Source organism: Eremomyces bilateralis (genome assembly GCF_010015585.1).
Source record: "Eremomyces bilateralis CBS 781.70 unplaced genomic scaffold P152scaffold_3, whole genome shotgun sequence".
NCBI classification, from domain to species: domain Eukaryota; kingdom Fungi; phylum Ascomycota; class Dothideomycetes; order Eremomycetales; family Eremomycetaceae; genus Eremomyces; species Eremomyces bilateralis.
In genome coordinates, this window is record NW_022985069.1 from 1037327 (window position 1) to 1050923 (window position 13597).

Consider the following 13597-nt stretch of genomic DNA (forward strand, 5'->3'; position numbering starts at 1 on the left):
GGTGGGGATGCAGACAAGAAAAGAAATAACGGTCAAGTAATGAATATCTTTCCTTATTTACGAAGTGGCGACCTATCATCGAAGGGGAATCGAGGACTGCTGCACGTACTCCTTACCAGATATGGGCGGCAGCCACTCGTCCAACTGCAAGTAGTTCGTCTGGAACATGATCGGGGGAATTATAATGCCAGCCCGTCGCGCGATGCATGTCTGATAGATTTAAAATAGCAGAAGTACTCGACAGTCGACACGAGTAGCGTTCTCATGCAGCCACACTCATGGTGTTTGAAACCTTCAATAAGTGAAACTGAAGCGAGGTTGAGGAAGAAATAAATGTGAGCCAATGAAAAAGGCATGAGGTGTGTCTCCATAGGCTGGCTCCGCGGCTGGGCCTGGAAGTAAATGCAGGGCATCGCCACTTCACCGGCCTCGTTGCTGTTGCGATTTCGTGGGGTAGTTGTGCTCAAAGTACAGAATACTGTCGTGATGTTATTCCGTACTCCGTCCTCGGTTCTCGACTTCTAGGGCCCTACTGCATGCAGAGCTCCATGGCGTCAGTAACGGATGCCCAGGATTGCTTCGCCTAGGTAGGTATATATAAACTAGGAGCCTCGTATATTAAGACAGGAGATCCAAGGGTAACAACTAACAGGACTCGGCAAAATAAGGACTCAAGCTTGCCTGAAGGAATACAAACTGCCACCCTCAACCTCAATGAGCTGTCGATGTGCGAGAGATATCAGAACATTTCGCATAAAGCCAGAACTTGAAAAGAAACCTAAACAGAAATAATGGATCGACTGGTCCGATTACCAGCAGCCAATATGGGAACGCCTTGCAAGCAGATAGAACGACGGTCTGACGGGTCTGTGGGCAGTGCCCGGCACGAGCATGAGAAACTCCGGTTTTCAGTCCGAAGAACGGTGAAACATACTTTGTCTTCACTCTTCAGAAAGGGCTCACCACTGTGACCATACAGGATGCTTAAGAACAATCGAACGAACAAAAACGAGAAGAATATTTTGTAATTATAACTTCTTTTGCTTCGTCACTCTTGCAGGGGATCCATCATGCTGTGTCTTGAACTGCTACTAAGCATCACACACTTGGGTATGATGTTGGTTATTATAGGCAAGGAAGACGATAACTGGGAGTATGAGTTAATAAGATACTGGTACAGTGTTACCAGTATTCTTATTAGGATGTCCGATGTTCCGATAGTGTATTGAAGATGCGTACAGTAGTCCGAAGGTAGTAAGTGTTGCGAGATGTTCAGGTGAGCCCATCACATGGCTTCACCAAATCCCAGCTTCTCCACACTTGACTTCGTGTTCTGCTTCCAATCAAGATGACTCTAATTCCTCCTTCATAATCACCAGACTTTCGTTCACCCTGCTGTTGACTCTTCTATTCTCCTTTCCTATAACGATCCCTATGTTTATCTTAAATTGTGTGTAACTTGATCACTTCTCTCAACCACCATCCATTCCATCGGTCGCGATACCCTCATTTCCTCGTCCGCGTGCGACCTCAACCTTACGGACCCTATTGTATAGGTGCTCTTTACCAGCTGTCGAACTGTTCTTGTGCTCAAACCACCATTCATGAGCATATATATTCTACGAGCAACCCTTCAGTTGCAATAACCAACCCCTCTTCACTTCATTGCTTGTATTTCTACCTTACCCACTTCCATAGGACCCTGCGATCATGTCCTCCAATCCTCCAATCCTCCGTCCTCGCCCCCGTCGCCCTTTTGAACTCAACATGGAGAGTCCCTCCCCTTCTCCCTCCACATCAGAGTTCTCTTCAGCCAGGCCCCTCGAGTCAAACACCCAGAACTCCAGCGAGCAGGTCGCCCACTCCCCCACAAGTCCTTCCATCCTCTCAGGGTCCGATCGCAACCATGACGCAACTGACCCGCCGTCCCGCACCCGCTCCGTCATGAACCTCACCTCCTCCACCCTGGTCGGCATCTTCGGTCCATCGATTACCACGTCGGAAAGCATCGACGTGTCCGAGGCAGCAACACCGTGGAGCACCGGCGCAGAGACTCCCGCTCACAGAATGAGTGGATGGGACGACGACTCGGGGGGCGATCTCACGATGAGCTATAGCGGCGGACATGCTCCCGGTACGGAAGTCAACCCCGCGAGCCTACGCGACCGGCTGAGCCACATATCCTCGTGCAGACGGAGCGGCGCGTCAAGCTGGAAGGATTATTCGAGCGCCCGGAGCAGCACGAATGATAGAAGAGAGGAATACTTACGGACTACGAGACGCACATCCTTGGCAGGCCCAGGTGGAAGGACCCATAAAGTCTCGGCCTCCCGCCGTCTCTCGCTGTTCTTCCTCCGCACCACCGCGCTCTTCATCGTCGGTACGCTGTACGGATCCTTCATCTCTCACCTACACGACAACCAGAACCTCACGCCAGTACCGATGTCCGCCCTCAATAGCCGCAGTTGGGCCTATCTTGCGTTCTGGGGGACGTGTGGGGTGCTTTGGGGCAAGCTACTACCGTGGGTAGACAGGTTATGGGCCGAGAAGCTCGGGAAGGATTGGGTCGGGAGATTGATGGAAAACTCCAGTGGGAGAGCCGGAGAGAGGGGGCAGTTGGGGTGGCCTGACTTCGTGCGGGGAGTGGGGGCTTTCGTTGGGATTGCATTCGCCATCGTAGGTTTATATTTGAATTTAGGGAAGGATGTTCAAGATGCTAACCCGCTGCAGCGCAAACTCCCATGGACATCCACCACTCAGGCATCCGTCACGCTCTCATTAGCGAATCCCGTCCTGTGGTATCTCCTCGACCGCACCTCCGCAGGCCTCGCACTCTCCTCTGTCGTCGGCCTCGCCGGGACCGTGGTGCTCCTCCTCACCAACGCCCAGCTCGTCCCCGGTCCCACGTCGTCCTTCTCGCAATTCGGGAATTCATCCGCAACTTCAGCGATTGTAGGCGGCGGACTCATCCGTGGGAATGGGACGTTGGAATGGGCGAGCTGGAAAGATCGCGAACTCATCGGCGTCGCGACTTGGTTTTCTTCCGTTTTGTTCTGCAGTTGCGTCTGCTTTGGGAATGTGGGGCGTCTGGGACGGAAGTGGACAGCGGTGGGGAGGCAATGAAGGTTTGTCGCCGCTATAGTAATACCGTACCAGGTCGCTCGTAACGATTATGAACGTTGGGAGGTTTTAGTCTCCCTAATATTCGCAAGCGCAGTTACATTCCTCGAGTCTTTAGCAACATCCAGCCTTCAGCCGGAAATCGCGCCATGGGATATACGTGGGCGTGTTTAAATCCGCCTCCCAAATTCATACGAGATGAAGGAGTTTCGGAGGAGAATCTCCCGATCGCATCCACAATTTACATCAAACATGCCGAAAGCGGAATTAGTCCGCTAGCCCCTTGCTTCTCCACGTGCATTCGGTTCATTTACGCCTCCATGGTTCCGACGATCACAAGCTTGGAAGAGGGGGGCATCAGACCATCGGCCGGCCTGGTCGTGTCCCAAAGAGTCGGAGTATCTCGAACTTCCAGTCTCCATCTTTCAACATGATGGATATGTAATTGTAAATTCGTAATATTTCCGGATTGTGTGAAGTTTAGGTCGTCGCCTTTCTCATGCTGCATGATCATGGCCGACCAGGACCGCTTCGGGTCCTCAACGACTGGCGATGAAATTGTCGAAGCGTTCGCAAACGAGGTCAATGGGAAGACTTGTAAGTCAGAAGGATGGATCCACTACACCCCACCCCCTTGTTCGTCTACAAACATCCAGACATACATTAACATGCCCTCCAGTCCTCATCACCGGCGCCAGCGCCCACTCCCTCGGCGCCGAAACCGCCCTCTCCCTCGCCCGCAAAGGCACCCCCGCCCAACTCATCCTCCTCAGCCGTACCGAATCGCGCGTGACGCCCGTCCTCTCTCAAATCCAGCATCTCAACCCCCGCGTTCAAACCTTCTTCTTCCCCATCGACCTCAGCAGCCGCTCCTCGGTCCACGCCGCCGCGGAGCGCGTGCTCGCCCATCCTCAGATCCAGCGCATCGATGTGTTGATCAACAACGCGGGGGTGATGGGCGTGCCGTATGCGCCGGCCGGGGAGTTTCGAGAGCGGGGTGGGAGGCCGGTGGAGATGCATTTGGCGGCGAATCATTTGGGACCGTTTTTGTTGACGGCGTTGGTTTTGGAGCGGATGAGGCAGGCGGGGGTGGGAGCGAGGGTGGTGAATGTCTCGTCGGCGGCGTATATGGGGTCGGGGATCCGGTTTGAGGATCTGAACTTCTCGGTAGGTCATGGGGGGGTTTGGCAGGGAGGGGTTCTAATCGGCTGCAGAATGGAAAGAAGTATAAGCGGTGGGAAGCGTATGGCCAGTCGAAGACTGCGAATATTCTGATGGCGAAGTCATTGTCCATGAAAGTTGCGAGTCGGGAGGTTGCGAGTTTTAGTCTTCATCCAGGGAGTAAGTCCAACCCCTCGATCGATATCTCGGTTTCTGTGTCTCTGCTTCGGTGTACAAGACTGATTCGTCCTCGCCAGTAATCCAAACGAACCTCAATCGCCATTTTTCTGGATTCTCAGGCCCCTCAGAGTCTAATGATGTTGCTGAAGGACCATTTGATAGGTCCCCTCAGCAAGGATGTTCTACGATATTGTTTGCGGCTCTTGACCCCCAGTTACAAGGTGCGTAATAGCAATGCTTCGGCTAAATGTCATCGAGTCGCCCGGTAAGTTCTAATTGGTATTCTAGCTCACTCCGGCGCGTATCTGGGTGATTGTCAAATCCAGGAAGCAGAAGACTTCGCAACCGATGAGCGGATTGCAGAGCGGCTGTGGATTTTGAGCAAGGAGATCGTCGGCATTAAGGGAGCGATGCCGTTTGAGCGTCGAAGGAGGCCGGCTTTATAGCGACCGGCTGGGGTATGCCGCACACATTACGGGGGAAGCGAGAGTGGTCCTTCCTTGGGCTCCTGGCCACACGAAGCGGCGTGTCCATTTATATATAACTTCAGGGGTAATTTCACGTGGCATATATTCAGGATACCCAATATAACCTCTACAGCTGCCTCAATAATCCCGATGGGCATCCATCCAGTGTGTCTCCCGTTGCCTCCCTTAATCCATGCCAATACGATGGGAATCAATGAGAACGCAACCGCCACCGACCCCGTATTTGAGCTGTTTTCTTGGAATTAGTGGTAATGAACTGATTGTCCCTATACCAGAAACAATAGAGAGCTCCTTAAACCCTTCCGGAATATGACTGAATTAGAGTACCTTCCCCCAAATAGGCCTGAACGACCGAGAGTTAAGACACAATGTTAGACATCGCCAACCCTAGACGAGGGAGAATCCGACTGGGACACATGTTCCCAAATCATCTCCGAGTGTCTTACGTCTCTGCTTCCAGTTCGTTGCTCTTCCCCTTCTGTCGACTTTATAGAAGCTTCCCGGACCAAATCCTCAAGTCCAGTCATTCGTTGCGGGTTCTCGTCTCTAGATCCATCTCCAGGATCGAGCCTTTCGAGATTTCGGCCTCCGTATCGATACTTCTCCTTTCTTGCATGTTTGAATCCGATCTTACACTCACGAGTTGAATCCTACCCTCAAGATCAACATAAATCTTACACCTCCTGTCCATAGGCGAACAACGAGGAGAATTCTTAGCTAAGCCGACATTTCCCAAGCTTCCGGGTCTTCACGAATACCATGTCAATGATACCAAGTCGGACACGTCGTCCCATTCTTGGATATTTGCCATCAGGTTGCGCCTCTGATCTGGCCTTAAGTTGAAGACGCCTCCAAAATAGACTTTCTGGCCGTTCTGGGAGTGGTGCAGAGATCCTAGCCCTACAGGGCATGGGGGTTATCCGAACTGTCTTGCCATTTCGTTTATTCCAGTTTGAAGTATGAGGTAATTGTTGAACGATGTAGAAGAACGAAGAAAATAGCCGGTCCTAATAATTAGGTGATAGCCCTAACTAATCAGCAATATCACCTAACCCTCGATTCCAGACCCTTAGTGGTTGCGTGTTAACGAAGACTTATTTTTACCGTATATAGAATTTATTTCGAAACAATCCCAAGTGTTTGGAGACTTGCATTTTTAACAAATACTAAGGTGATAGAGGGACACTTCATGATCGATACCCCACCTCATCCCAACTCGAGAGGACCGCGTTTTCGTAAAGGTTTGAATGATATAATCTGAACTTTGATCTCGAGATATGTCCTGCTATGAAAATAGTAGTAAGGGCACTCAGTGTCCTATTCTCAGGACATTCAACAGCACATGGTTAACTTCTCGTGGCCCCGAAGTGCATTCTTCTCACTTCGCATCGCCTATCCCGCGACTTGTGTGCCCCCCTGGGCTTTAGGGCAGCTCAACCGCTCGACCCGTAGAATATTGGCCCATCATTAATTAGTTCGATTTCGTAGAATCGACCCGGTCGGTTCCCATAGATGAATTTGGCATGGATTATGCCTTCCTGATATGCATACGCATTCAAGACCTAAGCAGGAACAGGTTGGTGTCATACCCATCACCTGGTGCTTTCATGAGGAATTCCGCACCACATAGTCAAAAGCCCATTCCTGGATGGACTCGAAATAGTTGGGCTGGGCCACCGTGTCGTTGTGCGTGCCGCCTGGGAATTCACGCCATGACTTGGCATCCGAGCGACATGAATCGAACAAGGCTTTCATTTGGGAAGCCCTATGGATTGTTAGACAGTTGAAGGCATTCGGAGTCGGAACACTTACGGTACGATCTCATCCTGTAACCCACTCAAGAACAAGATGGGCACGTCTTCGATCTGTGGTAATAGCTGCTCACTTGGCCAGACCTGGTGACATAGCGGCGCCAGATATCTCGCCGGGGGAAATGCACTGCGACGGATGAGTATTATTCCATGCACCACGAACTCGTACATACCTCGGGATCAACTTCCGTATGCTCAAGAATGTATTCTCCAAAATCAACCCCTTCACATCCCCATGCTTTAAATTCCTCTGCACCAACCAAATCCCCACCGCGCCCCCCAAACTCTGCCCGTACACCACGATCTTACTCCCCCGCAACTCTGCCCGTCGCCTCACGTAATCTAGCGCCGTCTGCGCATCGATCTGCAGCCCCTTCTCGTTTGGGTTGCCGGAGCTGAGCCCGTACCCGCGATACTCGACCATCAGCACGTGGCAGCCGACGGCCTCGACGAGGATCTTCCCGATGGGCAGGCGGTGGCCGATGTTGCCGGCGTTGCCGTGGAACATGATGACGGTGACGTTGGAGCGGGGGGAGGAGTCGGAGGGACGGAGGAGGAAGGCGGAGAGGGATTCGCCATCGGGGGTGGGGAGGAGAAGCTCTTCGGAGGAGGTGAGGCCGAATTGGGAGGGGCGGGGGACGTTGGTGCGGGCGTCAGGGGGGATGGCGCGCGGGTAGATTATCTCACTGGGGGTGGTTAGTGGAGGGAGAGGAGGGGAGACGGGAGTGGTACTTTTGCTTGAAGTAGAGGAGGCCTGAGCCTAGGACTGCGAGGCCGGACGAGGCGAGAACTGGTAATCGGAGGTAGGAGACCATATTGGATATGTAGTTCGACATATTGGGGAGGGGCTCGAGGAAGATAGAAGTCGATGTAACGGTGGGGGGAAGAGATTATATAGGGATTCGGTAAACTCCCCAGTGACATATAAGTGCGCTCAAAGAATTACGATTAAACAACCCCGCAACCATAGACAACCAGATACAGTGGTGAAGGTGATAGTTGATGCGATATGAACAGGAGGCCTTTATTGAGGCAACCCCAGATTTGCGGCCGAGCCTGACTGCCTGAGGTTGACGACTGCCAAGGATGTGACAGGGATATTGACAGGGACCAGGGATGTAGTCGATGAGCTATCACGTGATGCCATGTCTGACGGCCTAAGCTCCAAACCGAAGCCATACGCATCAGAAAGATGCCTGGGATGGTGATGGATGAGCTTCAAGCTTCAACTTTGATATACACAACCCAATCTCCCACAATCCAAAGAATTTCCTCATTCCAAGCTTCTTCTACACTCAACCGACTTGATAATACGCAGATACCCATCGCTTTTCTTTCCGTTACCTTCCTTCAAAGCTCACACCTGTGGTCCCTGATCCAAACACCATCCCGTCACCTCTCCGACTCCTCGACACAATCTCGCCAAGATGCAAACAGGCTGCATAAGTGAAGGTAAAGAGATCCGAATCGTGGTGTGCGGCAGCTTTACTGAACCTCCTAGATGGCATCCACGTCGACATGAACCACCTCAAAAAAGGCGAAGTCAAGTACGTCCTCCCCCATCCTCCATCTTCCATCCACACCACTAACCGCCCTCAGCCTCGGAACCTCCATGTACGCCCTCCCCCCTCCTTCCCATCCCCCCAACTAACCCCCCTCTAGCATGGCCATCAACTTCCGCGACGGCGTGATCCTCGGCGCCGACTCCCGCACGACGACGGGCGCGTACATCGCCAACCGCGTCACCGACAAGCTGACCAAGGTGCACGACACGATCTGGTGCTGCCGGAGCGGGTCGGCGGCGGATACCCAGGCGGTGGCGGACATCGTGCAGTATCATCTGGGGATGTACGGGATCACGAACGACGAGGCGCCGACGACGCAGACCGCCGCGGCGATCTTTCAGGAGTTGTGTTATGAGAATAAGAATGCGTTGAGGTGAGTTGGTGGCGGGAGGAATGAGACGATTCGGGAGGGGGCTACATCCTACTGCGTCGTTTCTATGTGCCGATCTCTGTTTTCGTATCGTCCCTTCGAACGAGCAGCGGAGCGCCAGGGCCATGGAAACCCCCTCTCCATTTCCAGAACCCTTAACTAACACATCCCCCCAGCGCCGGCATGATCATTGCCGGCTACGATCCCCGCCACGGCGGCCAAGTCTACTCGATCCCCCTGGGCGGCTCCCTCCACAAGCAATCGTACGCGATCGGCGGCTCGGGCAGCACGTACATCTACGGGTACTGCGACGCGAACTGGCGGGAGGACATGAGCGAGGCGGACGGGATCGCGTTCGTGCGCGGCGCACTGGCGGAGGCGATCAAGTGGGATGGGAGCTCGGGCGGGGTGATTCGCATGGTGGTGTTGACGGACAGGGGCGCGGAGAGGCATTTGTATTTGCCGGATGTGGGGTATGAGGGGCCGGGGAGGCAGCCGGGGGTGGTAGGGGAGTGAGAGGGTGGAGCAGAGGAGAGGAGAGGGGAGGAGGGGAGGGATCGCATTGAGGATGGCGTTGGACTACCGCTAATTCCGTCCTTCCTCTTCCGGTGTTGTGCACCGTGCTCGTACAGCGTATACTTAGGGCAACGTTCCATAGAAATCATACTGAGATCTGGACTGGAACCTTTCCGCCACCACCTTCCACTGACCTCGCTGGATGGATGATGTACACGTATCTGGTTACTATGATTACGCGCCCGGATATCCCTGGCGTCACTGCTACTTCTCTCCCTCTCGAATCTCACCATATGGCGTCCACGTGCTCTCCCTTCCCAACTCCCATCTCTCCCACACCTCCAATCTACTCCAACCCCTTGCGTGCCACAACCATCTCTCACCCCAACGCCCCTCAAAACACCATAGCCAGATACATATTATGTCCCCCCTCCATCCCAAACCAACCCAAAATCCCGCCCACCTCCCACCACCCATGAAACAAACGCATATGTCGTCAAACCGCCATCATCGACCAGGCCAATCAATGCGGTTGTCGTAGGCTAAAGTGGTGCAGGGGGTGGGGGGCAATCGGGGAGGCGGATCGGCGGAGCGATGGACGTGAGGTGCAGGGGGGGTGGTTCAACGGTTTGCGAGGGGCGCTAGGTTGGGAGGGTGGGCGGTTTTGGGGTGGAGGATGGGTACTTCGAGATAGAGAGAGGGTGGTTTAAGAAAAGGAAATGGATGGACGTGGAGGAGGGATTTGTCAGTGCTCGGTCAAAGGGGAATTGGGCGTAAGAACGTGGGATATGGGGGAGATTTGGCGGTGGCCTCGTGGGATGGATTATTGGACACGGGGTGATTTGATGGTGCAAGCAGTGGGTTTGACCTCCATAATATGGACGGTATTCGGCCTTTGCGTGGCGCCTATGGTTATTCCGTACAGAGTTAACGGATACCCGTGACGGAGTTCAAGCAACGTGGCAGGTCATCGGTTTGGATAGGATCGGATTGATGGTAGTGCGTGAAGGACGCAGTTGGATGGTCGACCTTTTGGGTCATTAGGTGACATTGAGGGTGAAACGCCACCAGCACGATCCGCCGGAGGACTAAGACTCTAAGAGACGACCTTATTATTCCCATCTAAGCCCGATCCACTTGGTTGGGTCGGAGGGTCGTTAGTGCTGGACATAAGTTCGAAGCGAGAATATTAATAAAGACGGGATGGTGATTCTAGAACAAGTGTTTAGTGTTGGAATCGAAGACATTTTGAATCTATCAGATTGCTGAACGAGAATGAATCGTTGATGCTTCAATATTAATACGAAAGCGATGTGCCGACCGCACCAAGCATTCTACTACCTCTAGGCACTGCATTTCCTCAGCGGACAGGACGCAAACCTGGCATGGCAAGGAGCATGGCAAGCTAGTCCTTCCGTTGCATATCGCAGCATATCGACTGCAATTTCCAGCAAGGAGACGGTGGGCTGGTGGGTGGCTGAAGAAACTAACTGGCCCCCTTCCCCCGAAGGTGATGGGGCAATTGACTGATGGACATCCGAAAGGACGATCAAAGTGGATGATTCTATTCCAATCCCACAGAAAGGAATTTTAGTGCCCCTTGATGGTCGCAAGTTCTCAACAACGTGTAAACTATGAAGACTAAAAGACTAAATGACTAAAAAGAGGAGTGAAAGAGTGAGAGAGGTAACTAATAACAGGAGAGGGATGTACGATTACGACAGAAGAGTGAGTGATCGATAATTCCATCGTCTCAACATCACATCATCCAATCCATCCACCTTTCGCTTTTCCATCTTCCACCTTCCACTCCATCGTGATCCGGCCCGATCTTGATCTCATCCCTCAATTTGATACGAACATCGCCACAGCCTTATCGAGTGATCATCCATCCTCTCAACTCCTCAACTCTCAACCTCTCAACCTCATCCACCTTCTCTCCATCCTCCCAATCTCTTTCCTATCCCATCTCCACTGTCCGTCCAATTGATTGCGGTCCCGCTGTCGTGCAATGTTGCCATCCAATCCCTAAAGGTGAGTACAATCGCATCATGAAGCGGTGAAGACGCGCATCCTACCAATCCCGTCTTCTTTGTCTGGATGATTTCCCTTCCCTCGGTCCTTATCAGCAGCACGCCCAATTCCCCATTCCTCAACCCTGTTTATCTATCGGACTGGTTGCCTGCGTCCCCAAATCCCCGATCCCATGCAATCCGGTCGCTTCTCGTCCCACTCCATATTGCCCATCCCATCTGCGACGGGTGCCCATTTTCACCTTGCCATGATTTGTCCGCATCGCGAACCGTTGCAGCGTCAATTCTTCGCGGTTCACAGGTGACGTCGTGGTGCTAGGTACAGTACTGGTCCTGGGTGTCCCTTGTCTCACAGCCCGAATTTATCCACCAACGCTTGCACCCTATTACACCTCATCGCGAAATACGGAGGTGTGCAAACCAGAGCGCATCGTCGCAGAGCCTCACGAGTCCACCATCATCGTTCGTGGATGTGGTACAGCCGTGCCGTCATCCCGTCGTTTACCATTGGACTGTCTACCATTGGCGTTTCCCTGCTGTCGTGGAGCTGACCTTGTCGTTTTCATCGTTGTCGCCATCGCGTTGCGCCTCGATTGTTAGACGGAAAGCTAATCGTCGCCTCTTTCACAGTTTCGGCTTTACCTTTCTGACCTCATACATTTAAATCCACTGGCATGGGATCGATCGTGATCAGCGACGTGGTTCACCACTTTCCACACGGAAATAATATGTATGGCGCCTCGTCGCACCATACCCAACATCACCAGGACTCTCCCTCATCCCATTCATATCAATCGTCCGCCACAGCCGCGGGCCGATCGACAAGTGATGCAATCGCCGCATCCACCTCATCATCCCAAACCCAACATCCCTCCGCCGATACCACCATGACCGACGCTCTCTCGGCTGAGGTTCCCGCAAGCGACCCGTCAAATCCCGCAGGCTCCCATGAACACCCTCCAAGATCATCAGTGCCACAGCAATATCACGCCGCGGCAAACACAAACAATGCTCATCGACTGGGCAGTCCTGAAAGACGAGCTTTCCCGCAACAACCACCGGCCGCTCAATTCGCTCAAGCTCGCATCTCCACACCGTCCGGCTCATCCTCCGGACATACGTCGCCCGCGCACTCCGTCCGCTCCGTCCAACCCCCCGTGGCGCCTTCACCGGGGAAGATCGTGGTGAAGGACCTCATGCATATCCAAAGCTTCGCCCTGGACGCCGTGAACCCCAGCTCCGGCCGCTCGTCTTCCCGACACTCCCGACACCCCAACGAAGTGGGACCGCATTACGAGATCAGCGAGATGCCCATCGGCGACATCATCGAGATGGTGGCGGGCCTCCTGACCAAGATCACGACTACCAACGACCGCCAACACGACTACCTCCACCGCCAAGCCAACCTCCCCGAAACCCACACGCACGGCCTCACCCAGCAGACGACCAGCATCCTCGCCTTCCACGGCAAAAACGTCCCCTCCATCAGCATCCTCTCCTACCTCTCCCGCATCCACAAGTATTGTCCCACCACCTACGAGGTCTTCCTCTCCCTCCTTGTCTACTTCGACCGCATGACCGAGCGCGTCAATGCCGGTCCCATGCTCTCCCTCCGCCAGGCCAATCAAGCTTCCATTGACCGCCACGCCTCCGCCTCCTACGACTCCTCTCGCCATTCCTCCATCTCCTCCGCCTCCCTCTCCCAACCCCTCCACTCCAACGGGCCTTCCCCCGCACACACCGCCACTCCGCCCCCCTCCGGCTCCCTCGGCCATCCCGCCTCCCTTCGCAACTCCACACAATCCGCGCAATCCACTCCACCCTTCCAAACTCCTCATGGGGAACCCAGCCCGCCAAGCCCGGCGCTGCGCATGGATCCGCGGCTGGATACCCCCGATCCGTATAACCTCAGCCACTTCTTCGTCGTCGACAGCTTCAACATCCATCGGCTGATCATCGCCGGCGTGACATGCGCGAGCAAGTTCTTCTCCGACGTATTCTACACGAACTCGCGATACGCAAAGGTACGTCACCCCTCCCGTTCTCCCCCAACCGCTCTCATTCCCCCGTCACGATTCTCTCGAGACATCTGCTAACTTGCCTTAGGTCGGCGGCCTCCCCCTTCAGGAACTCAACCACCTCGAGCTCCAATTCCTCCTCCTCAACGACTTCCGCCTCGCCGTGCCGCTTGAGGAGATGGAGGCATACGGGACGATGTTGGTGGAGTTCTATGCGCGGGAGGTAGTCGCGCAGCAGAGAGGGCAAGGGACCCCGAGGGTGGTGGAGGGATAGATGGGGGTTCATTCATCCGTCGGTGTATCCTCCTACAGACCACAATCCGTACCAGGACTTC

The 13597-nt window shown here is 53.8% G+C and overlaps 6 protein-coding genes across 6 annotated transcripts; 5 read left to right on the forward strand and 1 right to left on the reverse strand.

Annotated features, from left to right (window-relative positions):
* Positions 1-1710: 1710 nt before the first annotated feature.
* Positions 1711-3123, forward strand: P152DRAFT_471077 (uncharacterized protein; the record flags this gene model as incomplete). The annotated part of the gene is made up of 2 exons (XM_033681025.1): positions 1711-2676; positions 2731-3123. 2 exons carry the CDS (start codon positions 1711-1713, stop codon positions 3121-3123), a joined length of 1359 nt encoding a protein of 452 aa, XP_033537300.1.
* A 252-nt stretch (positions 3124-3375) lies between these two features.
* Positions 3376-4920, forward strand: P152DRAFT_192742 (short-chain dehydrogenase). The gene is made up of 5 exons (XM_033674267.1): positions 3376-3717; positions 3800-4287; positions 4335-4461; positions 4539-4682; positions 4750-4920. Exons 1-5 carry the CDS (start codon positions 3627-3629, stop codon positions 4905-4907), a joined length of 1008 nt encoding a protein of 335 aa, XP_033537301.1. The 5' UTR covers positions 3376-3626; the 3' UTR covers positions 4908-4920.
* A 1634-nt stretch (positions 4921-6554) lies between these two features.
* Positions 6555-7596, reverse strand: P152DRAFT_390392 (BEM46 family protein; the record flags this gene model as incomplete). Its single annotated transcript, XM_033676040.1, has 4 exons — positions 6555-6714; positions 6762-6887; positions 6934-7446; positions 7493-7596. The coding sequence occupies 4 exons, from the start codon at positions 7594-7596 to the stop codon at positions 6555-6557; spliced, it is 903 nt and encodes a 300-aa protein (XP_033537302.1).
* Positions 7597-7965: 369 nt separating this feature from the next.
* P152DRAFT_429888 (proteasome-domain-containing protein) lies at positions 7966-9211 on the forward strand (the record flags this gene model as incomplete). The annotated part of the gene is made up of 5 exons (XM_033677375.1): positions 7966-8212; positions 8262-8307; positions 8360-8374; positions 8423-8698; positions 8872-9211. Exons 1-5 carry the CDS (start codon positions 8188-8190, stop codon positions 9209-9211), a joined length of 702 nt encoding a protein of 233 aa, XP_033537303.1. The 5' UTR covers positions 7966-8187.
* A 70-nt stretch (positions 9212-9281) lies between these two features.
* Positions 9282-9841, forward strand: P152DRAFT_192797 (uncharacterized protein). The gene has a single exon (XM_033674268.1). It carries the CDS (start codon positions 9414-9416, stop codon positions 9750-9752), a length of 339 nt encoding a protein of 112 aa, XP_033537304.1. The 5' UTR covers positions 9282-9413; the 3' UTR covers positions 9753-9841.
* Positions 9842-12131: 2290 nt separating this feature from the next.
* P152DRAFT_391020 (cyclin-domain-containing protein) lies at positions 12132-13536 on the forward strand (the record flags this gene model as incomplete). Its single annotated transcript, XM_033676075.1, has 2 exons — positions 12132-13268; positions 13351-13536. 2 exons carry the CDS (start codon positions 12132-12134, stop codon positions 13534-13536), a joined length of 1323 nt encoding a protein of 440 aa, XP_033537305.1.
* Positions 13537-13597: the final 61 nt, after the last annotated feature.

What these genes read in the sequence shown, in the direction of transcription:
- P152DRAFT_192742 (XM_033674267.1), top strand. Translation starts at nt 3,627, where the DNA reads ATGATCATGGCCGACCAGGACCGCTTCGGGTCCTCAACGACTGGCGAT. An exon ending in CGAGGTCAATGGGAAGACTT is followed by an intron (nt 3,718 to 3,799) that starts GTAAGTCAGAAG and finishes CATGCCCTCCAG; the next exon opens with TCCTCATCACCGGCGCCAGC. An exon ending in TTTTAGTCTTCATCCAGGGA is followed by an intron (nt 4,462 to 4,538) that starts GTAAGTCCAACC and finishes CGTCCTCGCCAG; the next exon opens with TAATCCAAACGAACCTCAAT.
- P152DRAFT_192797 (XM_033674268.1), top strand. Translation starts at nt 9,414, where the DNA reads ATGGATGATGTACACGTATCTGGTTACTATGATTACGCGCCCGGATAT.